This window comes from Thalassophryne amazonica, chromosome 8, assembly GCF_902500255.1.
Source record: "Thalassophryne amazonica chromosome 8, fThaAma1.1, whole genome shotgun sequence".
NCBI classification, from domain to species: Eukaryota; Metazoa; Chordata; class Actinopteri; order Batrachoidiformes; family Batrachoididae; genus Thalassophryne; species Thalassophryne amazonica.
The window spans coordinates 47,518,796-47,546,778 of record NC_047110.1 but is presented as its reverse complement, the minus strand read 5'-3'; the positions used below and the strand labels follow the sequence as shown (position 1 = coordinate 47,546,778).

At 41.0% G+C, this 27,983-nt stretch overlaps 1 protein-coding gene across 4 annotated transcripts; it reads right to left on the bottom strand.

The window, feature by feature from the left end:
• Window positions 1–1,377: 1,377 nt before the first annotated feature.
• On the bottom strand, window positions 1,378–27,933 carry dnm1l (dynamin 1-like). 4 transcript variants are annotated; one of them, XM_034176130.1, is made up of 20 exons: window positions 27,724–27,933; window positions 26,223–26,367; window positions 25,048–25,083; window positions 24,046–24,092; window positions 23,089–23,160; window positions 22,881–22,967; window positions 22,610–22,772; window positions 22,136–22,256; window positions 21,020–21,151; window positions 20,686–20,892; window positions 20,442–20,562; window positions 20,206–20,361; window positions 19,971–20,060; window positions 19,790–19,882; window positions 19,231–19,284; window positions 18,948–19,019; window positions 11,968–12,144; window positions 4,989–5,098; window positions 4,741–4,900; window positions 1,378–1,453 (listed from the first exon to the last, which is right to left on the bottom strand). In XM_034176130.1, exons 1-20 carry the CDS (start codon window positions 27,823–27,825, stop codon window positions 1,397–1,399), a joined length of 2,202 nt encoding a protein of 733 aa, XP_034032021.1. In that variant the 5' UTR covers window positions 27,826–27,933; the 3' UTR covers window positions 1,378–1,396. The 4 variants fall into 4 exon arrangements, with proteins under 4 accessions (XP_034032021.1, XP_034032023.1, XP_034032022.1 ...); XM_034176132.1 differs by lacking the exon at window positions 18,948–19,019; XM_034176131.1 differs by lacking the exon at window positions 25,048–25,083.
• Between the last annotated feature and the right edge of the window lie 50 nt (window positions 27,934–27,983).

The following is a 27,983-nucleotide window of genomic DNA, read 5'->3' as shown; positions in this document are numbered from 1 at the left end:
TTATTACAGTGTGGCTGGACACCACACACTGTACGACCAAACCTGTTAGAGCTATGATTTTTTTTTATCTTCACGTGTGTTGTCTCTCAGGTTTTGGGAACCTAAAGATAATTTTAAGATCCTCCTGTGTGAACCAGGCTTTACAAGAAACGTTTGACCTCTGTCATTGCCAACAAAGATTGTTACAAAGTATTGAGTTGAACTTTTATTGACCAAATACTTATTTTCCACCATAATTTACAAATAAATTCTTTAAAAATCCTACAATGTGATTTCCTGGATTTTTTTTTTCTCATTTTGTCTCTCATAGTTGAAGTGCACCTATGTTGAAAATTACAGACCTCTCTCATCTTTCTAAGTAGGAGAACTTGCACAATCAGGGACTGACAAAATACTTTTTTACCCCACTGTAAGTGCACACTAGTCAGTGTTGTTCTCACAGCAAGCTGAAAAACAGCCTCCAAGGCTGAAGAATGCATGATTCCACCAGTTCCCAGAAGGCTGCCGACTGGCGTCAGGAATGCCTTTCCTGCTCAGTCCCTGATAAACAGAGCACTACGAGAATCTATGAGAATTCTTTTCTGTCCCAGAATGTGAAAAAGAAATAGACCAAATGTGTGTAATATATTGGAGTGTAAGTACACAATATAAGTTTTTGATACAGCTCAATAAACATATGCTCATGGTCTAATGAACCTGTGATATTTGGATCTGTCTGGGGATTGACGCCTGATATTGTTCTTCTGTTTGAACGAGGCCAGAGATGAGCTATGTACACATACATGCACAAAGCAGAGCCTGTTTGCACATTTGTGGAGGGTCCGTCTCAAAAGCAGTCAGCCTGGACACTGAGTGAATTTTAAAGCCCTTCAGCACTGAGTCTACAGGCTGAAAACCACAATCCACCCAGGTGCTGCGCATCTTTCTGTTTCCCCACAAGACTTATTTCAGTGTGCCCTCTCCCTCCTCCTCCTGTCACACTGCACGTGCTCACAGTGGGAGTGAAATTAATTAAAGGTGGGCAGTGGAAATGTAGCACACTGATAAAATTAATTGCATCCTCGTAGGACTTGAAAACAATGACGGGGACAAGCAGACAAAGTACCACCAGCAAGATACTGCAAATGTTGAATGGATGTCATTTTTATTTTTAATTCATTAATCTGTGACATTTCATGTAATGACACACACACACACACACACACATATACATATATATATATATATATATATATATATAATATTGATGAAGTCCATACTGTACATAAAACAATGTCTTGCTACACATCAACACCAGTGCCTTTTCAAGTTGTTCAGCTCTCCGCTGGGAGACTCAGCGAGGATCATTCGACTGTCGTCGACGATGAGGATCCATACGGGGGAAGAGGAGTTGCACTCACCACAGGTGTGTTTCTCTGATCTCTGCTATCACCTGGCTGGCTTTCTGTAATGCCTGCAAACAGGAATAAATACAGAAATAAGCAGGCATCTCAATTCAGTCACTGTGTTAAAGGAATGTTTATAACACAAGCTTTGCAACAAAACAGCAGCTACACTGTTTCTAAATCCAGTTTAAGTTCAGGTTTTGAGAGGACTGCAATAAAGCATATTTAAAAAAATACTAACAACAATACTACCACCGCTACTACTACTACTACTACTACTAACAATAATAATAACAATAATAATGTCCACATGACTGCAGACAAATTAATTTGAGAAGCACTGAGATTTTCCTCTTAGTTAAGTCAGTCTTGGACTTCATTTCCATCAATCATTAAGCAATACAAACAGTATGATACTGCATGGTAAATCTGAGGAAGTGGCAATTCTGAAGAAATGAATGACAGCACAAGAAGGACACAAGTGAGGAAAGCCACCAAGACACCTATGACAACTGTGAAGGAGTCACTAACTTCTCTTGCTGTGATTGGAGAAACTGGTGATCAGGACCTTTACAATAAGTTGTGATGTGCACAAGTTGCACTGTGCACATCACAGCTTCATGGTGGACTGGCACAAAGAAAGATTTTCTGCTAAAGAAAACATGACATTTCTGCAACAGAAAGCCAGAAGTCTGAGAAGTGATCTGTTTTCTTGTGTGAATATCCTTTTCTGCTTCATTCCACTATGACGCTGTGCGTGTTGATGCAACAGACAAAAGATGCACTATGCACAGATTGTCCAATTACAGAAGCAGATAACTCCTTCAGAGTTGTAATGGGCACCTCCGTGGTTTCTCTCACAATTCTCTTTACTGCATAGTGACTTTCTGAGAACTTATTATCCTGTTTGTATTTCTTAAAGATTAATGTAAATGAAGTCCAAGACATATTGAGTGGCTTGGAAATGTTCATCTGTCCAACCCCTGACTTGTCTCAGTTTAAAGTAGACCTGCATTGAAATAAATGCAGTCAGATCTTTGGACCAAAAAATGACATATTTACACATAAGATCCTTCTGAATGTAGTAAAGTAAATCTGCAAGCCCAAATCTGTCATTCAACAGAGAAATCTTCGTTTAAAAATGACAAATTTACAGCTAAAATTTGGCCCCCCGCAAAACTGTCAGCACATCTGGGACATTGCTGAGACGCAAGAGAGACGACCCCATCCCAGCATGCATTGCACGTGCCAACTGTAATTTGAGGATTTACGTCAGTTTGCATCTCTTACAAAAGCACCTTTTTATTGTCTTATACGGAAGGACAGACTTTTTTAAAACTTCATATTGTCTTGCAGTACATTTGGTGACTATACATTTCTTTTATTTTTGCTTGAAAATTATTTTTTGGGACTTTTTCCATACGGCCATTTGATTGAGTGGTGTCGCATTGAAAATCTGTCTTTAGCCTCTGGTGTTACCGTTGTGGGGTACGGATGCAGGACCCGCAAAGAATCCGAATCATTAAAAATATACAAACCTCTCTCAGTGGCCACGGAGCTCTGCGGCTGTGATTACTGAGACCGTGCGGCGCTGCGGATTTTTCCGCAAGAAGTTTGTCCTTGCGGGCGGCCGAAGCGCTCCGTATCAAAACAGTGAGCGTAGTCTCTGGACCTCTTGCCAAGTTGGCCGCACCGCCATTCAGGAGACAGGGAGGTAGTCCCGGAGTTGGCCGCAGCTCTGCACAGCAGACACGGGGGTGGTGTGAGTGGCCCGCTGCGGCATTTACTGAGCCCGCAGACTCGGTAAGCGCATCGGAGGCAGTGAGAGCAAGGCGTCGGGGAAGAACGTCGCCCACTGTTGACGTCGCCGCTGATCTGAGCATGCAGAGCTGTATCTCGTATTCATTGCAGCTTATTTTTGGATGTTGAAACCAGGATGTGTATAACAGTAACATTACTAACAGATAAAATCAATTTCAATGCGGGATCAGACTTGAGGCGCGAGTGCTCCGTCTTCTCCCTCACGTCATGGCAATGTCCTGGATGTACAAACAGTTTTCGCGGAGGGCCAAATTTTAGCTGCAAATTTGTCATTTTTAAATGAAGATTTCTCCACAGAATCACAAATTTGGGCTTGCAGATTTACTTTACTGCATTCATAAGGGTCTTATAAAAACATATCAGCTATTTCTTTCTGAGATCTGACCACATTTATTTCAATGCAGGTCTACTTTAACTGCATTATACTTAAAGCTGTTTATATTTATATATGCCATTGTTTTAGTGTTTATATATTTGATTAATTTCTGTCATGACTTAGAGAGCTGTGTTCACTGAATTTAAAAGGGCATCAGTTTAGGTATTTTAATACAAAGAAGCCTGAATTATTATCTTTTAAATATGATGTCATTACAAAATTCAAACTTCAAGGGTTCAGAAACTCTTCGGCAGCACTGTATTTCTACAGTAAATTCACAGGCATGGGTAAGAATGAAGTAAAGGCGGATAGGTAGTGGGTGGGAACAGTATTTTATTTTTCAGGAGAAAACAAAGGAAAAAGAAGCGCCATATTTTATCATGTAATACTGTTGAGCCTACAGAGCCAATGATCTGTTACTGAGGAATGTTTGTGACAAAACCTTTGACTCCTTCTCAACCAGCTAACATGTAAGGGATCCAACAGAGATGAAAGCGTATTTGAATTTTTCCATGTACAAATGGTGCAGTGGGAACAGCGCTCTTTGAAGTTAGTAAGTGACATTATGTGCAGTGTTCTGTGTAAGCGGTGCAAACTCTCACTTGCTGCCAATTAAATGTGGGATGCTGCAATAACGCTAAACATTAAAGCAGTTGGTGGCTGTTTATGTAATTGAACAGCCCTACATTTCTGAACTATAAATATTGCCAGAATGAACTGAACAGCAGTTTTGGTTTCCAAACCTTTTGATTTACTGTGCCAACCTGCAAATGGACAGATTAAAGCTCCTGAGTGTGGACGATTTGCTTGTTCATCCAAACTGACATGAAGCTTCTGATCGTCACACAATTTGATCAGTAAATCCTTATGTGAGCATTTCAGAGATCAAACTACAAACGCCAAACTACATTTTGCAGTGTTATGTTACTGCTGCAAAATTTACATTTTAACAAGCATAAACCAACAAACCTATAGCAGAATCATTGTACTTTCAATCCAACTACCACTGGATGGTGCTAAAGCTGCCAAAATGCATCAAAAGACATAACTAATTTTCATGAGTAGCAGGTAAAAGACCCTGACTATTTCTGTTAGCAGTGAAACCTGAAAATGGTACCACACATCTGTCTACCACAGAAGCTGTGGATGAAACATCACCTTGAGCATGTCTGCAGCCTCGGTGCGTCTCTGAGCCATGTCCTCAGACTCTATGAGCAGGTCATCCAGCAGGGCCGTCTTATAAAGCTGACCCACCAGCTCACTCTGCAGGCAGTCCTTCACATGGTTCACCAAAAAGTGCATCACCGCCTTTGGTACACTGAGACAGCGAGGAATAGCTCATGTGCGCAAGTCAGAAATCATAGCGGTGCCAAATATAACAATGAGCAGTGCAGCGTACATAGTACCTGTCCTGGATGTTTTTCCGGACAATAAGGAAGTATGACTTGATTAGTCTCTCAATGACCTCACAGTCTCTCTGCTCTCGAGCAGACAACTTCCTCGACACTGGAACAGGCTACAAAAAATAAATAAATAATCATAATCATGAAAAAAATACTGATGTCAAGAATGCAAATGAAATGTAAGCAGGAAAATCTAAACATTTGCATTTATATGCAAATGCATCCACAGTACTCCTTCCAAATATAGCCAACTCATATACTGCCCTGGGTGGGATCCAAGTTGGAAATTTTATATTTCTACTACTAGGCAATGGGCCAGGGGAGTTGTTTTGCCCACCAGGGGGAGGAGTGCTACCTATTACTTTTTAAAGTTCAGGCCCCCCGACACAGAAAATTGATGATAGCAATGCAGCCACAGCAGCTTTTAGTTTTTATGAGCATACGGCCACCTTGGTATTTTGGGCATCTTGTTGTTGCTCACTTGGACATGCTAGAGAAGCAAATTTGGTATTTATACCTATGTTTTTTATGGTTTAATGCAGACAATGAGCATACTCGTATTCAGTTTACACAATATTTGGTCAACCATTTTGGACAGTGCCCGCCAATATGGCCTATTTAGCTTTTTTTTTTTTTTTTGGTGTTTCATTATTCTGTTGTGATAAAAAGTACATGTATTGTGATTGTAATTGTTACACTCCCCTGATATTTGATAATGGCTTGATTTAATATCTCAAATGATGACTATTCCTGAAGTAACAGAAACAAGGTCTTGTCAGTATACATATGGTTATATATTCTGCGAAAGTGTCAAATATAAAGAGGTCAAATACAAGAGAAATCTGACCAAAGCTACTGAATTGAGAGATAATGACAATCTACGCAAAAAGATAAGAAAACCATAGCAATTACTACCAGACACATTGTTGCTGCTGAGGCCCATTATCACTCATCCTGTTACAAGGATCACACACGTCAATCGGATGAAGACAAAAATGAAGAAGAAACTGGCGACTTTGAATCCCACTATCAGGAAATGGAAGCAGAAGTATTTGCACACCATCTAGGATACAAACTGAAATAGTAGAAAAGAAATCAGTGATCCAAATATCTACCTTGAAAAGAAAACTAAAAGAGTATATCCAGAACAGAGGTGTTAAAGAAATAAAAGAATAAACCAAAAAGCGTCTCTGCAGAAAACTTGAAAGTGAGCTTGGCAACTCAGTACAGATAATTTTAGATGATAGAAGAAAACTCCTTGTAGTTCCAGACACCCTTGAACTTAGAGATGTGGTCATCAAAAACCAGATACTAAAGAAAGAACTTGACATGTGGAAGTCCAAAGAAATTTCAAAAAAGATTGACAAATCCTCAGCTCATATTAGATCAGTCATAAAAAATGACAAGAAATCAACACCATATAGGCAGACAGTGCTCCATTCAGTATACCATATCACCTTGAAAGGTTTTGCTGGGACTTCTAAACTAGTGATCCAGACAACAAAGCCCCATCTCAGAAAGAGGCAACTCTTATCAAATCCTTCAGTCAGGATATAGTATATGCAGTGACCTGTGGACAGCAAAAGCCTCCAAAACATTGGTTGCTCACATGTGCTGTTAAGACACTCACTGGTAATGTTGAAATCATCTATACCCTCAATCGCTTGGGACATGCTGCATCCTATTCCCAACTTCAGGAGAATGACACAGCATTATGCTTGCCAAAGATGGTGGCTTCTGTTGGAGTTATTCTGTAGATACACTGTTTTATTTTATCATGCATGTTTTGTGTTGTCTGCTCTGGTAGAATGTAGTTCTCTCTGCTCTGATAAAGTGTACTGTACTGATGTGATGGGTGAAGGTTACTTAAGATATGTGACATGAAGTGTTTCTGCAAGTTGTGGTATCTCTGTGTGCACGCTAAGCTCTTTTTCAGGATATGTGAAGATGACCCAGGCAGAATGCAGCCGTAAGCGGAGCAGTGAGATAAAGAATAGAGAATTGAATGTTCCAACCACAGTGTGATTATGATACATTAGTCCTTGTGTCAGAAGAAGTGTGATTAATCGATAGATGTCTTAAACACATCTTAATCGAGCCCAAGATTAAAAAGGTTCTGAACGTCCTGAATGTATTGTGCAATCAGCGGTTCTGCGGCAACAGCTCACGCGCTATCACTCCTCCCCTTAGGAGCTGTACCGCCCATGTATGTAGGGAAGTCCTTAATAAAAAGAGCGGGAGCGCAGGCCAGACTTTAGTGTAGCTTTGGTGTACAGCCTGACTGCACTCCTCGCAAGATAAATTTGACTTTCTGTCTCACTGGTGGTTCTTGACTCTGTTTGTCTCGTTAAAGGTTTTAAGAATGTTTGAAGGCGAAAATACCCAACAGCTTCTATGAATCAGCAAACTATTCTCCCTGCTTCTATAAACCCCTATGGCTTTACTAACATTGCATGGGTCAACACAGACTGACTTGAAGAAACACTCTCAGGCAAGGGAACAACACAGAGTCAATGGTATTGCTGTTCAGCCTAAGTCTATGGACCAGATCTATCACAAGTTTCACTGCCAAGTATTAGGAAAACAAAGCAAAGACCTATTTGTCCTGAGGACCAGGAACTTGAGCAGTCATTTCAGGAGAAAGAAATGGTCCACACCCTCTATTTATATCCAATGCTGGAGTTGAACAGTGTAGAGAAGAAGCTGCGATTGCAATCAGAATCAGAAGTTTATTGCCATTGCCAGTGAACAGGATTCACAGACTAGGAATTTGCTTCGGTACAATGGTGCAACATTAAGAAGAGATAAAATGCTAAGATAAAATATAACATATATGTCAAAATACGATAAAATATAAGATAAAAAAAATATAAAAAAAATATGAAATATGAAAGGCTGTGTGCAACAGAAAAACAGAGAAACAGAAAAAACAGTGCAGTGGGATGAGTGCAATTAAAAACCAAAGTACACTGTCTAAAGTGACCCGTGATAAAATGATAAAGTGACAGAGTTAACAGCAGAGGGGAAGAAACTGTTCTTATGGTGGGAGGTTCTGGTCCGGATGGACCGTAGCCTCCTGCCCGAGGGGAGTGGTTTGAACAGACCGTGTGCAGGGTGAGAAGGGTCAGCTGTGATCCGACCTGCTCGGCCCAGAGTCCTGGAGACATGCAGGTCGTGGAGAGATGGAAGGCTACAGCTGATCACCTTCTCAGCAGAGGCCACAATGCGCTGCAGTCTGTGTCTGTTCCTGGCTGTGGCCCCGGCGTACCACACCGTGATGGAGGAGCAGAGGATGGACTCGATGATGGCCATGTAGAACTGCACCATCAGCTGGACAGGCAGCTTGGCCTTCTTCAGCTGCCGCAGGAAGTATATCCTCTGCTGGGCCTTCTTGATGAGGGAGCTGATGGTTGACTCCCACTTGAGGTCCTGGGTGATGGTGGTGCCAAGGAAGCAGTGACAGTCCACAGTGGTGATGGGGCTGTTGGTGAGGGCGAGGGAGGGCGGGGGGGCTGTGGCTTTCCTGAAGTCCACGATCATCACCACTGTTTTCTGGGCGCTGAGCTCCAAGTTGTTGCTGCTGCACCAGGTCACCAGCCGGTCCACCTCCCTCCTGTAGGCAGACTCATCCCCATCCAAAATGAGTCCGATGAGGGTGGTGTCGTCCGCAAACTTGATTAGCTTTACAGAGTCGTGGCTGGAGGTGCAGCAGTTAGTGTACAGGGAGAAGAGCAGAGGGGAAAGGAGGCTAAACATTGGCATGAATACTTAAGGCACTCTGAAGAGGAAAAACAAACAACTGCAAGCTGGACTGGTTTTAACATTAAAACCAGAGACTCTGTTTCTGTGTCAGAAGATACTGTTGGTTACCTTCCAACAGTTAATGTCCCTGCAACAGATATGACCACAGTTTTTGAGATCTTGAACCATCCATCCATCCATTTTCTTCCGCTTTATCCAGAATCGGGTCGCGGGGGCAGCAGCTCAAGCAAAGCCGCCCAGACCTCCCGATCCACACACACCTCCCCCAGCTCCTCCGGGGGAACCCCAAGGCGTTCCCAAGCCAGTCAAGAGATGTAGTCCCTCCAGCGTGCCCTGGGTCTTCCCCGGGGTCTCCGGGGACGTGCCCAGAACACCTCTCCAGCGAGGCGTCCAGGGGGCATCCGGAAAAGATGCCCGAGCCACCTCAACTGACTCCTTTCGACGTGGAGGAGCAGCGACTCGACTTAGAGCTCCTCCCGAGTGACCGAGCTCCTCACCCTATCTCTAAGGGAGCACCCAGCCACCCTGCGTAGGAAACTCATCTTGGCCGCTAGTACTCACGATCTCGTTCTTTCAGTCATGAGCCAAATCTCATGACCATAGGTGAGGATCAGAATGTAGATCGATCAGTAAATCAATAGCTTTGCCCCCCTACTCAGCTCTCTCTTCACCACGACGGTCCGATACAGCGACCACATCACTGCAGATGCTGCACCGATCCGTCTATCGATCTCACGCTCCATCCGTCCCTCACTCGTGAACAAGACCCTGAGATATTTAAACTCCTCCACTTGAGGCAAGGACACTCCACCGACCTGAAGAGGGCAAAGCACCTTTTTCCAGTCGAGAACCATGGCCTCGGATTTGGAGGTGCTGATTTTCATCCCAGACGCTTCACACTCGGCTGCAAACCGTCCCAGTGCACGCTGAAGGTCCTGATTTGACGAAGCCAACAGAACCACATCGTCCGCAAACAGCAAAGACGAGATTCTGTGGTTCCCAAACCAGACCCCCTCTACACCCTGGCTGCGCCTAGAAATTCTGTCCATAAAAATAATGAACAGAACCGGTGACAAAGGGCAGCGCTGGTGGAGGTCAACGTGCACTGGAAACAGGTTTGACTTATTACCGGCAATGCGAACAAAGCTCCTGCTGCGATCGTACAGGGATCGGATAGCACTTAGCAAAGGACCCCGGACCCCGTACTCCCGGAGCACTCCCCACAGGGTGCCCCGAGGGACACGGTCAAATGCCTTCTCCAGATCCACAAAACACATGTGGACTGGCTGGGCGAACTCCCATGAACCCTCGAGCACCCGATGGAGCGTGTAGAGCTGGTCCAGTGTGCCGCGACCAGGACGAAAACCACACTGCTCCTCCTGAATCCGAGGTTCGACCATCGGTCGAATTCTCCACTCCAGTACTCTGGAATAGACCTTACCGGGGAGGCTGAGCAGTGTGATCCCTCTATAGTTGGAACACACCCCCCGGTCCCCCTTCTTAAACAGAGGGACCACCACCCCGGTCTGTCAATCCAGAGGCACTGTCCCCGATCGCCACGCGATGTTGCAGAGGCGTGTCAACCAAGACAGTCCCACAACATCCAGAGACTTAAGGTACTCAGGACGGATTTCATCCACCCCAGGAGCCTTGCCACTGAGGAGCTTTCTAACCACCTTGGTGACTTCGGCCTGGGTAATGGATGAGTCTGCCTCTGAGTCCCCAGTCCCTGCTTCCTCTTCGGAAGACGTGACGATGGGATTGAGGAGATCCTCGAAGTACTCCTTCCACCGCCTGACAACATCCCCAGTCAGGGTCAACAGCTCCACACCCGCACTGTAAACAGTGCTGGTGGAGAGCTGCTTCTGCCTCCTGAGGCGTCGGACGGTTTGCCAGAATCTCTTCGAGGCTGACCGATAGTCCTCCTCCATGGCCTCCCCGAACTCCTCCCAGACCCGAGTTTTTGCCTCTGCGACCGCACGGGCTGCGGCATGCTTGGTCTGCCGGTACTTGTCAGCTGCCTCTGGGGTCCCACCTACCAACAAAGATAAGTAGGACTCCTTCTTCAGCTTGACGGCATCCCTTACTTCCGGTGTCCACCACCGGGTTCGAGGATTGCCGCCACGACAGGCACCAGAGACCTTGTGACCACAGCTACGAGCGGCCTAATTGAGTCAGGAATTGTAGCTAAAGGTTCAGTCACAGGTGTTCTTGATGGAAAAATGTACAAGAGGGCAGTGCGTGTACATAAAGGAAATTGAAAGTATCTAATAAGTTCCCAAAATTTATAGTTTATAATGTAACCTATATGGTTTACAGAATTCTGAAAGTAAGGCCAAAACAGTCAAGTATTGTGCAAATTTACATTTTACACAGCATATTGTAAAAAAGGGTTGATAGGTAATAAATGAATCCCTGTATGTGCTAAAAATAAAGGCAATTTGGTTTTCTTTCGTACTCCAGAGTAAATAGGAATAAAACATGTCAATAACAAAGGCTATTTATTGTAAGCTGAATTGACAAAGTAAAAAATTATATTTGGTCCGAATTACAAGTTATTTTTAAATTTAAATTTATTTTATCATTAATTACCATATCTTTAACTTAAATATTTACCATGTTATCTGAAAAACACATTTATTTGGTTATTTGTCCTCAGTAAGTGTTAAAAACGATAGGGAATGTGTGTTTTTGTGAGGTTTATCAGAGTTGTCTTATATCTTAATTTTAATACATTTTTAAGAGTGGTATTGAACTTCCTGTAATATCACACTGAAAGCTTCTGCTCTAGCATTGCTATCATACATTTTCCACAACTAAGGATATATAGCTACCAAAATATCATAGTGAGACACTGACCCCTCAATTGGGCCAAATGTCCCAAAATCTAGGTCCTGGCCCATCACCTGTATATCCTATTATACTTATGTTCTCACACACACACACACACACACACACACACACACACACACACACACACACACACACACACACACACACACACACACACACACACACACACACACACACACACACACACACCACACACACACACACACACACACACACACACACACACACACACACACACACACACAACACACACACACACACACACACACACGAATGATGACATTGTGTTCTGCCCGCTTTCATAGTGGTGGGACATAAAAATTCCAGTGCACAGACTAGCTCCACCTAACGGCCGCGATGAACCCACCACATCAAGCAGGTTGACAGCGTGGCCCTTCTGTGGGCTTGCAGTGAGTGGATTATGGACACTAGTCCTTTCTCCAACCACAACGTCTTCTCCTCTCTTCAGCATGCCTCTCCAGTTCCCCATCCCACTGTCCACCTGCTCGCCTGTCAAGCCACCCTGAGAGCTACTGGCTGCAGCCTAGAAGACGAAACGAAGCAGAGGTTCAAAAGCTGCCCAGTATTGTGCTCTGACAAACTACTCCTACTGCAGGATGGCAGCAAAAAAGAACAAAATCACAAATGATATATACATCACAAATCAAATCACAAAGATAGTACAGAGTAGAAGTTGTATATTTATGATCAGTAGAATTGGATTAATTAGTCCATTAATCAATTGGTTGTTTTTAAGTCATTTCACAAAATACAATGACAAACACTGATAATTGTTTCAAATAGATGAGTTGCTCATTTCTCCATTTTATTATTTTAAATTGAGCATTCTTGGTCATTTGAAGACAACTTGATCTGTGGGAAATTGAAATGGCATTTAAAAAAAAAAACATTTTATGATATTTTACAGAATATACAATATTACAAAAACCATAAATATACTCAATGGATTAATTGTTACGGCCAGCATAGTGGCTTAGTGGTTAGTACTGTGCTTCCAGTGTTAGCATGGATTCTCTTCACGTATTCCAGATTCTTCCCACTTCCAATGACATGCAGATTTGGTGAAGTGGTGAATCTAAATTGAATGTAGGTGTGTGTGAATGTGTTTGTTATGTGTGTCGACCCTGCAACAAACTGGCGACCTGTGTCCAGGGTACCTATACCCTGCTTCTCACCCAATGACTGCTGGGATAGGCTCCAGCCACAAGTAACCTGAATAAGCATGTTTGGAAGCTAGATGAATGAGTGGATTATGAATTACTCAATCAAAGCATTACTTACAACCCAAATGTTAATTTTTTTTTCCCCCCAAATACTTTCAACAAGAATGCTTTCTGAGCATGTGGCAATCTTTAAAACAAGAAATTACAAAATATCAGGACATGCACAATGGGTTTTTCTATTTTCATGCTGCTTGTTCTTATGCAACATGCAGGAAAAAAGCAAGACAGGCACTGCACCAATGACTACATGATGCCAGGATTTCAACCAATATAGATATATGTCAGTCTATTTCTCTTTATATGGTTCAATTCCATTCAATTTATTTTATTTTTATAGTGCCAAATCACAACAATGCTGCTTCAAGGCGTTTCACATGAGTAAGGTGCAACCTTACCAACCCCTCTGAACAAACACACAGACGACAGTGGTATGAATTCTTTGTTGAAATCTGGCATCACAAATTTCTGGAGAGTCCAACTACAACCAGACTTAAATGATGGGTTTGGCTTAAATCATTAAAAAAAAAAAAAAAAAACTAGTCACATTAAAACATTCTCTGCAATCAAGCCTCTCAGTATTGTATTAATCTCTGAGAGCCAAGTCTTTCTGAGAAATCCTTTGTAAAAATTATTTTCAGACTGTTTTGTTTTGGTTTTGTCATGATAAGTAAAAGTTGCAGAGGTAAAAGGGGTAGGTGTATATAAGCTTTGCTTCTACCTACACCCTTTCAGTTGCATGGGTTGACTGACTGAGAAATCAGTTTTGTTTTATTTTATGTTGCAAAGTTCTTTCCTTGAACCAAAATAAACATGAACATAATACATGACAGTAAGCCAAAAACGGTGCAACCATACTAGAAAGTAGAAACTGAGAGAACTAGAAGACTGTCCGTGTAGATTTTGCAAGTGCGCAACCAAATGGAGCCATCCTCCATCACAGAACGGGGCTGCCAGTGCTCCCCAAACAATGCAAACTGGTCACTTGACAATGAAACACGACAGAATTTTATCTGAGCAAAACAATAAATAGAGCAGCACAGCGACTTACACCAAGAAGGTCTTGGGATCACTTACCACCTTGTCCTTTCTGTGTGGAGTTTGCATGTTTTTGCCATGTTCCCTTTGTTCTTCCCACTTCCAAAGATGTGCAAATTAGGTGAAATGGAAATGTGACTGTAGGTGTGCATGCGAGAGCGTATGTCTTTGTCTGTCTATATGTGGTCTTGCAACAAACTGGCGTCCTGCCTAAGGTGTACCCCACCTCTCACCCTATGACTACTGAGACAGACTCCAGCTCACCCATGACTGGATTGGGAAAAGTGACTACAGAAATTGAATGAATGAAAACAATAAATATGTTAACTACACCAACTACCAATGCATTTGATAAAGAACAAAATGGGGTGGTATACCCTTGAAGAGTTCTGACAGTGACGTACTATAAAAAGTCCTGTATGTGCATGCAACATTGTAAATCTGTGCATCAACCATACAAACATAATCTTCAAAATGAGTAAAGAGATGAATATCCATCCATCTATAAAACAAGAAATGTCTGTGTGTGGCTCACATAGTTCTCTGACTGTCAGATCGACCTTAACTTTCAGACATGGCTTGCGCATGGCACAATGATGTGCATCCTTTATTATGAAAATTTTAGGAATTAATTTTCAAAACCTTTATTTTGACATTAAATCTTTATTCGGCTTAACATTGTAACATTCGTACTTGCAGCTGGTCTGCTCTGTGTCAGTCTGATCCCGTCAGATCTCAGAAGCTAAGCAGTGCAGGATCTGGTTAGTACTTGGATGGGAGACCTCTTTGGAACACCAGCGGCTGTGTGTGTTTCTCCAGGTAACACTGGAGTTGCGTCAGAAAGGCCATCCGGCATAAAACTTGTGCCAAATACCAGTGCGGATCTGGCTGTATCCACTATGGCGACCCCGAACAAAAACGAGAGCAGCCGAATGGACAACAACAACGACGACAACATTGTAAGATTTGTACTTCCAACATGGCATGGCTCGCAGATGTTACTGGTAGCAAAGTTAGACAACATCAGATAGTTCATGTAGGTCGCACCATTTCACAATAAAACATGTAATGCCAGCATCCCAGCAAATACTTTACTGTGAAGTGCATATGCGGTCAATGTTTCCACGGGACTGAGTTTAACTTGGGCAACACTGAGGAGACTTAGCTAAAATCTGTATTTTTGTTTGTTTTTTGCTACAACCAATGAATTTCCACAATTGCTACAAAGTTTCAGTAAGTACATAAGCTGAATACAATCTTTTTTTTTTGCTGTGAGTTCAAGTTTAAATAAACTGTGTTCAGAAGGTGGGGGTCCTGAGATTTAAATTTTCTATATGTTCTGTTTAATTTTAATTATGTATCCTTTTATTTTCATACAGTAGTGTTCAGAATAATAGTAGTGCTATGTGACTAAAAAGATTCATCCAGGTTTTGAGTATATTTCTTATTGTACATGGGAAACAAGGTACCAGTAGATTCAGAGATCTCCCAAATCCAACACAGACCAAGCATTCATGATATGTACACTCTTAAGGCTATGAAATTGGGTATTAGTAAAAAAAAAAAAAGTAGAAAAGGGGGTGTTCACAATAACAGTAGTGTGCATTCAGTCAGTGAGTTTTGTCAATTTTGTGGAACAACAGGTGTGAATCATGTGTCCCCTATCAAGGATGAAGCCAGCAACCTGTTGAACATGCTTTTCCTCTTTGAAAGCCTGAGGAAAATGGGACGTTCAAGACATTGTTCAGAAGAACAGCATAGTTTGATGAAAAAGTTGATTGGAGAGGGGAAAACTTATACGCAGGTGGAAAAAATTATAGGCTGTTCATCTACAATGATCTCCAATGCTTTAAAATGGAAAAAAAAAACAGATATGTGGAAGAAAACGGAAAACCACCATCAAAATGGATAGAAGAATAACCAGAATGGCAAAGGCTCACCCATTGATCAGCTCCAGGATGATCAAAGACAGCCTGGAGTTACCTGTAAGTGCTGTGACAGTTAGAAGACGCCTGTGTGAAGCCAATTTATTTGCAAGAATCCCCTGCAAAGTCCCTCTGTTAAATAAAAGATGTGCAGAAGAGGTTACAATTTGCCAAAGAACACATCAACTGGCCTAAAGACAAATGGAGGAATATTTTGTGGACTGATTAGAGTAAAATTGTTCTTTTTGGGTCCAAGGGCCACAGATAGTTTGTGAGATGAGCCCCAAACTCTGAATTCAAGCCACAGTTCACAGTGAAGACAGTGAAGCATGGTGGTGCAAGCATCATGATATGGGCATGTTTCTCCTACTATGGTGTTGGGCCTATATATCGCATACCAGGTATCATGGATCAGTTTGGATATGTCAAAATACTTGAAGAGCTCATGTTGCCTTATGCTGAAGAGGACATGCCCTTGAAATGGGTGTTTCAACAAGACAATGACCCCAAGCACACTAGTAAACGAGCAAAATCTGTTTCAAACCACAAAATTAATGCTCCCAGATGTGAAGAAATCATGAAAAACTGTGGTTATACAACTAAATACTAGTTTAGTGATTCACAGGATAGCTAAAAAGCAGTTTGAACATAATAGTTTTTGAGTGTTGTAGCATCAACAGCAGATGCTACTATTATTGTGACACCCCCTTTTGTAACTTTTTTTACTAATAGCTCAATTTCATAGCCTTAAGAGTGTGCATATCATGAATGCTTGGTCTTGTTGGATTGTGAGAATCTACTGGTACCTTGTTTCCCATGTAACAATAAGAAATATACTCAAAACCTGGATTAATCTTTTTAGTCACATAGCACTACTATTATTCTGAACACTACTGTATAATTGATATTAAAACTGATTTTTTTTAAACAATATGAAATGCTATATTCAAATAATAATATAATGTAACATATCAATCAAAACATAGACCCACATGACATAAAAAAGTGCTTATTATCAACTCCACGTCGATCAAATATCTTTAATTTGTACCAAATGGATTTTGAATGTTTGTATTGGATCGAAATTTATATTATTTATACCTCAAATGTTAGAATGTAAGTCATCGGCTCACATATCAATCCACACATTTCACAACAAACCTAAATGTACCTGACTCACATTATCAATAATAACTACTGTACTCACATCCATATGTTTGTGCTTCATGTACACAAACTGTGTTTATTCCTTCCTATATTTCTATGTGTGTATATGTCTGACCATGTGGGATGAATGTCAATCTTTTTATTAAAATAACTGCATTTGCGTGTTTCTTTGTATCTCAATGTCAATGATATCTTAAACATACACCTTGTTTGCAAAAACTATGTCAGAGTAAGTACACCTCTTTGTACATCACACCTTCAAACACAGCCTCGTACAACCACCCATGAAAAATCCACCTAAGCTCCCAATTTTCTATAGGAACACAAACTTTCTATGGGCACTGCACTAGCCCCACAAAATGTAAAAGATTCAAAATAAAGTCTGTAGTTTTAAAGCATGCTGCTGCATTTACATTTATGCATTACATGCTGGTTTCTGATCATTCTGGTGCATTTTGTCTGTTTCTTTTCTTAAAGAAAAAAGAAAAAACAAAAGCTCAAATACAAACTTGTGGAACAATGCCTCCCCCCCAAGCTATTAATTGGTTAAAACAGTAAAATGCACATCTATAAAAAGTACTTCCACGGCAGCTCAGTGGCTTGCACACACCATACAGCAGGACAAATGAAGCAGTACAACAGTAAACAAACCAGTTGAGATGCTTTCAGCATTGCACTCTTATGGCCCAGTCACACAGCACTTAACGAAGGGCAACAAAGCCCTAATGAAACAAGAAATGTGGACTTTCGTTGACTTTTGTTGTGAAGCTAACCTTCGCTTAGCTTCACATGGACTGATCAATTTACTGCTGTGATATATTCAATCATCATTACACTTATATTTATTCCCCCTTTTGACAGTTTTCTGTTATAGATAAAGATATATGGCTTAGTAATGTAATACAGTGATACAGCAGTCAGCACGGCATACCAGAGGTTGTTTGTTTTTTAACTGGAGCAAGACGGAGTGCCCAGCGTGTCAATAGACAGTGTGGATTTTGATGATGAAGGAGATGATCCCTCTTTTGTTCAGGACGAGGAACCCACTGATGTGTGCGCAGATCTCCACAGCTTCTGTTTGCAGTTTCTCCAGGACTCAGGCGCTATGAGCTGCGTCCCAGCGCAGAGTCCTGTAACTCAGAGATGCAGACACACACTGCTCCAGCAGTGGCTCCAGGCGCGTTTCATTTAAAGCGTCAAGATCAACGTTAGCTTCAGTTTCATTTAGTTCCTCTTTCGTCCCTTTTGCACTCTTGCTTCACAGGCTATTTGGTGATAAAGTTCTTTCGTCTACCTTTTCTCAATGAATTGTGACTTTTTTACTTTTTTCCCTTCGTTTAGGAATCATTGTATGCCGTGTGACTGGGCCATAACACTGACTTGCTGCAAGTAGCACCACTCTGTGATGGTGTTGTTGCCTCCTTGTGGTGTAAAGTCACAAGCAGAGTGCTCAGAGGCTTAAGTGACAACAGTGTTTCGATATGACTAAAGTTCTAAATTTGGGGGAGAGTGAATTTGTCAATGATTACAACCTTAAAAGCACTCAGAGTTTATACCTACACCATGGCCACATGTTCTGGATCAAATTCAAAGAAGAAGAAGAAAAAAAAAAAAAAAAAAACATTTTCTAGGACATTATCCATCTGCTCGCCAAATATCATCAACAGGCTCTCAACATTTTGAGTTAAATGTTTCTATGTGACAAAGATTCTTCTGGATCTCAGTTTATAATCTGGATCACCTCCAAACTGGAATAATTTATTTCCAGGAATATCATCAAGCTACTCACCAAATTTAATTGAAATCTGTTCATTACTTTTTGAGTTACCCAGCTAAAAGACAAACTGGTAGAGGCAACAACTCCAGCAGAGGTTTGGGAGATTTTAGGTAAAATTGTGGGAATAAGGAGAGAGAGAAAAATGACTGTAGTGGGTAGGAGTAGATTGTAGGCAAGCAGTGAGTGAACAGGCACACACCTTGGCAGCCTCACCCTCAGGGAGAGGTGGCTCAGTGGTAGACAGAGAATGTCCACCTGGGCCTTTATGAGACTGGAGAAAGACAACACCAGGAGGGGGGGTGGGGAACAGAAAATTGTCCCGACCAACACAGGCATATAAATGTTCTCTATTATTCTATTCTCTATTATTATGTAGAAAAACATTTTAAACATTTTTATGTTAGTTAGTTTGAAATAAATTAGGATTTTGAAGGGCAGTGGGAAATTTGAACAGCTATCAAGGCTGACAGCTGACTGTGTACCTTGTCTCTGGGAACAGCAGAGGGCAGGTCTCTCATTCTGCTGCGTCTCTGCTCCTAAAAAAAAAAAAAAAAAAAGTTTGAAAATGCACCTTTGTCAATACACAATTATAACAGTTTTCCATGTCACAGAAATTGTTATAACTTTGCCTCCTATGGCCAAGGGTTTTAGTTTCATTTGGCCCTTTGTCATATTGGTACATATATTTGGACCATGAGACTGTCCAGTCCCCAACTCAGTCCCACACATGAAGCCCGGTCTTAGTTTGACTGGCTCAAAGGAATGCAGCTTCACTGAGTCCCACCATTAATGTTTGTCAACATAAAATTATCCTTCACGGAACAGCAGAGATGACTATTCCTGATGAAACATCAGGGTTTGACAGAGTTTAAAACATCAGTCACACAACTGACTGTAACCTCTACTATAAGAGTTCCAGTACAAAGACCTGACAGTAGGCATGTTTCAAAAATGTTATCTATACTGAGGAAGCCCACATAATTGTGAAATCACCCAGCCTCTGTGATGTTTGGCTGGAGAATGTGGTGGCTGAGCTCTTACTTCTATGTTATTGTTCATGAGACCACAGGCATCAGCAAAGTCTGGGTGCTTGGTGTTGATGTAGGCCAGCTCTATCGCCACCAGGTTGTGAACCTAAAAAGAAATAAAATGACTGACTAATCTGATTATGATGGTCACAAATTCCCTTTTAAATGCTGAGTGATGAGGAGGTCTTGCTGACCATTTCATTAGTGACTGGAAGTCTTTTTCTAAGTAGGGAGGTGACCACTTCTACTATGGCATCGTGGAGCTTTGGAAACCTCAGTAACTCCTGCAGAGACAGAGAGTATTTATAATTTATTTGTATGCATTTCTACTGTTGCAAATGTAGTGTGGAAGAAAAAACTAACAGTGGAGTACATTTATGCTGAAGTTCTTAATGGCATGAGTGAACTGCACATGTGCATCTTTATGACCTGTGTGCTATAGTTGCTGCAGTGCTGGATAATCCTCTGCATCTCCTCATGAACTAACTCCACACAGCGCAGACTGGGTTCCTCGAGACGTTTGACCTGCCTCTTCACCAGCAGCTCAAACGAAACCTCAGGAACAAATAAAGCAGGTCTGGGACCCTATGAAGCCCAATCAGATTTAAGGAAAAGTCTCATTTGACAGCAATTACAAGTTAAGGAGGCAGTGTGAGGAAACGCACCGTTGCATTTCTGATTGCTGTGAGTACATCGATAGTTGTCAGACCACCCAAAGGATCTACGGACTCCAAGGTGCGACCAAATGTCTCATGGAATATATAACAAATTCTTGCCCCGCCACATCTTAATACAAGGAGGAAAAAGTACATTGCACACTCAGGCACAATTTAAAGTCATCCAGGGAGATGATGAAGCCCCTCGGTGTTTGACGAAGGTACATATATTTGTGAAGGTTATGGAACTCACAATTCAGCTGTCTCGATATACTTTGCCGTGCCCTCTATGGTGTTGCAGTACTCTGCAGCGAACTTGGTGATGAGCTGCAGCAACGTGGCGTTCTTATCATCCACAGGTTCACCGTAGCTGTTGAGCAGAGCCTGGTACTGGGCTGCCAGCACATTGATCCTTGTTTTCAACTCAGGAAGACAGTCTCTGATGTGGTGCATGAGCAACCTGTGAAAGAGGGAAACAAAATAGTTTATGTTGCAACTGGATGGGAAAGAGAAATTTTCCACAGAATGCAGTAAGTAGATTTTTGAGGTTGTATTTCATTAGAATAAAGACAGACTCATACACACACCTGTTCAATGTTCTTGCCAAATATTTTGTTCCATTTCTGTTTGCCAGAGAGGGGTACTTCTTTTGTAGGAAGGCATACTCATCACGGATGGCATCTGACACCAACTTCTTGTGACTGATGTCCAGTTGACTCCTACGAAAATGTGAACAAAACAAGTGTGTCAGTGTTCCTGTTATTTTTTTAATAGGACACTCAGAGAATACATAACACCATCAAGGTCTAACAACTGTCTGTTGGGGAGGTGATGGTCAATAGGTTAAAGCAGAGGGCTTGCAACCAGAGGATGCCCAATTCAAATCCCCTGTCAGACCAGGACAAATCATTAAGGGCCCTTGGGCAAGTTCATTATCCCAAAGTTGCTCCTGGTGTGCAGTTTAGCACCTTGCACCAGCACTCTGACATTGGTGAGTGAATGTGAGGCATGAAAGCACTATATAAATGAAGTATAGATTTTCCTTTTATGACTTTTTCCATTGTGAGAGGGTTATTCCTTTGATCTCTTACTTTTTAGATCCTGATTGCTGACCTCTGATTCTGATTGCACATTTTTATCCTGCCTGACTGAACTTGCTCTGCATTGTTCAGGATGCAGGTTTCCTCTGTGTTCCTTGGGCTAAGAAGTTGGCAGGCTGCAGAAATGGAGCTTGTCATTCTCCTATCTTCTGAAAACTGGCAGTGGATATTAGAAAATCTATTTCTGATGATCCTTTTAAGGTAAACTGTAAAATATATTTATTTTCTACTCTCTACAATTCTCTGAATAACACATGGTTTTGAATGTCTTTAATCAGATTTTGCTGATTTGTATAATATGCCATTATTTGGTGTTTTGAGTTCACCTTTTCTTATGGATATTTAAAATCTCATGTTGTGATATCTTGTTATATAGGACACTTTAACATGCTCCTAATTGTGCTATATAAATATACACGTATTATTTGATCCTAATCATTTATCTCTTGGTCTGTCTTGCTTGAATCCTGTATCAGGACCAAAGAATTAGGATTAGACTACACCATTTGAATTCTTACACCTTTTGGCTCTGATCGCTGCATTTACCACAAAATCAAATGAATCAGAATCACAGAGAAGATCTACCCCTTGATCTGAAGATACCTGTTAACTACTCCAACAATGCCCAGTTTGACAGGAATGACTCTGCCCATCAACACATCCATGGCATCTGTACCAGCATCCATCAGATCCAATTTGGTCACTACTGCCAGTGTCCTCCTGCCTGAACACACAGACACACTTAAACAACATTTTTGTGGTTTTTAAACATACATTGTGGCAGGTAATAACGTATGACGTAACTGAGAAATGTGATGTATTAAAACAAACAAACAAACAAACAAACAAACACACACACGTCAGACAGGAATTATTTCCATTCAAGTACATCTTCATAAGGTGTGATACCATTGTGTGACATTTCATTGAAATCCACCAAACTTGGTCAAATGTGCCCAAATTCACCGCCAACCCCACCATTTTGCAGGGGTCATTAAAAAAAAAAATTTCAAATCGATCAACCCTTTACACACTAATAACACACAACAAGGTACAAAGAAAATAAAGGACATTTACCATCAGGGTCAACTTCTCGAGCTATTTTGAGGGACTCAGAGGTTGCCATGTCTGTGTTAGCAGCAGTCACAGCCAGGATAATGGAATTTGGATTAGAAATATACTTGAGGATCAATTCTCTGATTTGGATCTCAATGTCTTTGGGTTGATCACCCACAGGTACCTGTTGAAACAAATATGCAGTGACTTCAAACCATAAAATTCATGTGTCACAGGTTTGTGAGTCAGACCAGTTTGAACATTGCCAAAGCAAAAGTGAAACCTATTTTACCTTTGTAATACCAGGAAGGTCAACCAACGTCAGGTTCACAACATGTGGTGAGAAAATTTTCAAGTGAATGGGTTCAGCGCTAATACCCTACATGAAAAACAAATACACAACTCTGGGTGTTGAAATACGCCGCAAATTCTCCATCTTTATAATTTTTGTTCATCAACATTTTTTCCACACACCTCCCTAATGGGCATAATTAACATACCTTATTACTCCCAGTAATTCTTTCAGTCTCTGTTTCAATTTCATGCCTGATCTCTTCAAAATCTGGGTAGATCTGAAAACGTAAATGAAGAATATATTACTTAAAATAAATAAATAAATAAAACAAAAAGTAGAATCAGTGATTTCTTAAAGGCTTACTGAACATTAAAAAAGATAAGTTGTCACAGTATCCCATCAGTAGTCCAATTAATGCAAAACATTTACTGAGAATTCCTTTTAACAAATTCAGAACAACACTGTCATAATGACAATAACTGTGCACTATAAAATTAACTTGTTTCAACACTAGCTACAGTGATCTGAAATGCTCCACTATTTGTACTTCATGTATTTACAGACTGTAGATTTTGTGGACACAAATCATGTTCCTCTGTTAACCAAATTAATCAAAACAATTTCATCTGCTTTTCCTTCTTCTTTCTCAAATTTTTTATCCCATATTTGTGTGGAGCTGCAGAGGTAAATGCACCCACGGTGGAGTAGTTTAGAAGTTCAGTGTCCTGAGTGCCAAGGACAGTGTGACACTCACCAACACTCGGCGATCAAACCCAGAGAACCTTTAGTTAGTGGACAACCCCGTCTATGGACTGAGCTACAGTCACTCCGATCATCTGATTTAGGGTGACCATATTTTGATTACCAAAAACCAGGACACTCGGCCCTGCAATGACATACTCATATGATACTTGAATGGCGGTCAATTTAATGACCCAATGAAAAACAATGAAATGAATTGTCATCACTTTCTAAAAAAATAACCCAGGAATGCCAGGGCAGGATGTGAAAACAGGACATGTCCTGGGAAAACAGGACATTTGGTCACCCTAATCTGATTCAGTATGAAACATCCTAGATCCCAAAGTAATTTAAAAATCCCCTGAATGTCTTGATTTCTGGCAATCAGTATTGGAAAGACAAAATGCTAAAAAGGTCTAACCTTGTTTTTAGTGTGTAGGAATTTTCCCCACTCATCTCCATCAATCCCTGCAGAAATACCAAGTGGAACACAAACAACATCAGTTGCTGATAAGTGGTCAATGTGGACTTGAATTCAGTACAACCATCACTTTGATAAAGGGAAGCCATGTCTGCTGGTACAAGCAAATGGGGAAATTATTCAGACCAAAAGCTGACAACAATGTTTTCAATGGGGGGGAAGAAAGAAGAAAAACCCAATGATATAAGACAGCAAATTACAGTCTGAATAAAAAGAAGAAAAGCTCATATGGGGACAGCAGCCACAGAGAGAAACATTCTTTAAAATATAAGCTGCAACAAATGACAACCTCACAAAATAAAAAGGACAAACATGGAGAGGTGGAAGTTAAAACAGGTATCTGAAGATAATATTGATGTTGTGACTCGAGTCAGCGTTGGAACTGCTATTCAATAACTATTCTGTGACTTTGGAAAAAGAAAAACTAGTTCAAGCTAAATGCCAAAAGATTCTATAATTTCTTTCTTCACTTCCTTCAAGGAGGTAATGTTTTCTGTCCCATTTATCTGCCTTTTAACAAAATATCTCAAAAACGCAGGAACAAATTTCAATACAATTTGGAGCAGGAGTAATTGGGTTTTTTTAAGACCCAGGATGGCTCCCATTAAGTAACACTTCATTTATCCTTTTGCAAAATCAGCGCCACCACTTATGCCACTTGATTGAAGACAGATAAACAGATGACCTTTGGGCCTTGATGAAACTGTGCACTTGCTGAATGTCACACAGTTTAATCTTTTTATCTTCAGCTGTTCAACTGACTAATTAGTTTAAATGAGAAGAGGGTGGGGGGTGCAGAATCTAGAGGCCACATGGTGTGGCAGCTTTGGAGAAGCTACACACAAACCATTCCCAGCAGGATGGGGCACAATGTGCAAATGAAATTACAGTAATGTGTATAATATACAAATATAACACAGCTAAGAAAAAGGAAAAGGAGACCTCTGTAAAGGCGCCCATTTGTCTTGTAATTGGATGCTGTGGTTAAAGAGAGATGACAGGACACAGAAGGGTTAGTCTGGCAAACTGTGGCTTCTAATTCTACAGGACTGCAGTTAACCGAAGTACATTGGTAAGCTTTAGCCAACACACCTTGACAGAGTAGCTGCAGTGTCTCGCCTGCACAACCGCCTTGACGTTTTTGAGCTCCAGGCCATAAACAAACCGCAACACATCACCACTTTCCACCGAATCGTCACTTTTTCTTTTAACCCTTCTATTTTAACCCTTTAGCATCCACCCTCAAACGAGACTATGGTGCCCAATTAATAAGTGAACATTAAATATTTCTATGACTAATTTTACAGAAAGGCGGCATGGTGGATTAGTGATCTGCACTGCTGCCTCACAGCAAGAAGGTTGTGGGATCGCCTCCCACCTGTTCCTTTCACTGAGTTTACATGTTCTCCCCATGCTTAGGTGGGGACCATCCCGGTGCTTTGGTTTCCACCCACTCCCAAAGACATATAGGCAAGGTAAACTGGAAACTTTAAATTGACTGTAGGTGTGAAAAAGTTTGTCCATATACATGTGGCCCTGCGACAGACTACCATCTTGCCCAGGGTGTACACCGCCTGGCGTCCTCTGACCACTAGGATAGGCTCCAGCCCCCCCGCCAATGACCCTTAATTAGAGTAAGGTGGTATATACATAAACTACAGCACTCATGTTTTTTTATGGCCTTTAGCCAACAATGCTTAGATTTTTTTGTTTTCTTCTGTTCCCTAAAGGTACCAAGTTTTAAGTATTTTTTCCTGTCTGAGTGCTGTAGGTTATTTACAGCCTAAATGGACAATGTTGATTCCAACTGTGTGCTTGTTTTTTTTTTTGTTTTTTTTTGGGGGGGGGGGGGGGGGGCAGAAGCACACAATGACCTGGAGGGAACACACACACACACACACACACACACACACGAAGAAAATGCAAAATCTGCACAGAAACAACCAGGTTGGACACGATCCCAAGACCTTCTCCCTGTGACAAAAGTGCTCATTGCTAAATCACTGTGCCACCCCAATTCACATGATTTGATATCAATTTAGTTACTTTGCTAGTGAACTCTTCAACAACCAAACAACACTAACATGAGAGATTTAACATGGTGACAATGATATTACCATTCTCTATAGTGGTTTTTCTGCAATCTTCTGAGTCGATGTGCACAAGCTGAAGGATGAGGGGGCGGCGTGTGACGATGCCAGTACCACGAGGCAGGATGTCTCTGCCAACAAGGCTCTCCAAGACAGAACTCTTCCCACTGCTCTGTAGACAACACAAAACAAAGCCAAAACTTGAAACTTAAATATGACTCACTGACTCAAGAAATTACTTCTCCCAATGTGCAGACACAGAAATCATTTATAAAATGACTACAACAAACACTGTCTGTTTTACTTTTAACCTAGCTGTGGTAAAGTCATGAGACCGACTAATCTTAAAATATCTCTCCTACCAAAAATCAAAATGGACAAGAACAGATTATATACACACATACAATACATGTATTATATATATATATATATATATATATATATATATATATACATATATACATACATACATACATACATACATACATACACACACACACACACACACACACGTATGGATTTCCTTAAGATAAAATGTGAAATTTCAGGTCCCTTTTTCAGGAGGTCGAAGGGAGACTCAAACCTGCATTTCAACTTCTCATTTATTAAAATTATTGTTTTAAAACCAAACGTGAAAAAAAAACTCCTGTTAGCTATAGATAAATTAAATCTATTCATTTAAAATGGTCTTGGCTGGTTTAGGTAGGCCCAATTATAGAGATGACAACAACAAAGAAATGATTTGTCTCAGATACATCTGTCCTTAAATGAATGTCTCTGCAGATACAAACAAACAGCCCTCAACTTGTCTAATGTCACTCTAAAGCCCACAGATGCCTACCAAAAGGTCAGAGACAGTCACATCCCATTAGTTGATCAGTGAAAGTAAATTCATTATGTTAAACTTGACACACCAATTAGGCTGTACTGCGTACAACCTAGTTCAGTTTGATAAAGTTACTATACTGTAGGTTTCTCTTTTAAAACTTGTGCCAAATCAACATGCAGTTGGCCACAGAAGATTCCCACGAGCAAAAAGGGAGAAACTGAAAGAACTTAAATATCTTTAGGAGATTTAAAAATTAATTGAATCAACTGCCCCTATTATTTTGTGGGTTATTATTAGTTGTATACATTTTGTGTAATTTCCTACCATTTTATACATGTCTACACAATTAACTGTATTGCAACATAATGGAATTAATCAGTTAATTGTAGGCCTACATGAAACCAAATTTTAACACGATAATAATCGACAAACTTATTAATTGACAATCTTTCACGATTAAACAGAATTGGGCTTTATTTTTAATAAATTAAACCGTATAGCTGTCAGTAAAAACAATGAGCCTCTAAGCTAACTCTGTTTTACGTAAATTTGGTAACTGAAATATGTATTTTAAAAAGCGTAACATCTACTAACTACATAACATTTGAAACCAATAATGTTTAAATGCTGGGAACTGGAATTAGCAGAATTAGCATTGGCTAAGCAGCTAACCACCTTCCACACTCAGATGTTTCTTACCTGAGTTCCCACAACAACTATCTGCGGTAGCTGCATTATATCTGCGCCGACAGTGTTGAACACTTCTTGCAGTTTGTTTATGACCGGTATAAGGGCCTCCATCACTCCGGTTCACGTACCGAAACGTCAAACGACAACTTTCTTTAGCCTACGTGCGGTCGGTTCAAGTTCAAAACACAAATAATACAGACGACTTCTTCTGTGTTTTAGGTTTGGACAGGAGAGCACTGACTAGCGTTTAGGTCCTTAGCGCCACCTGT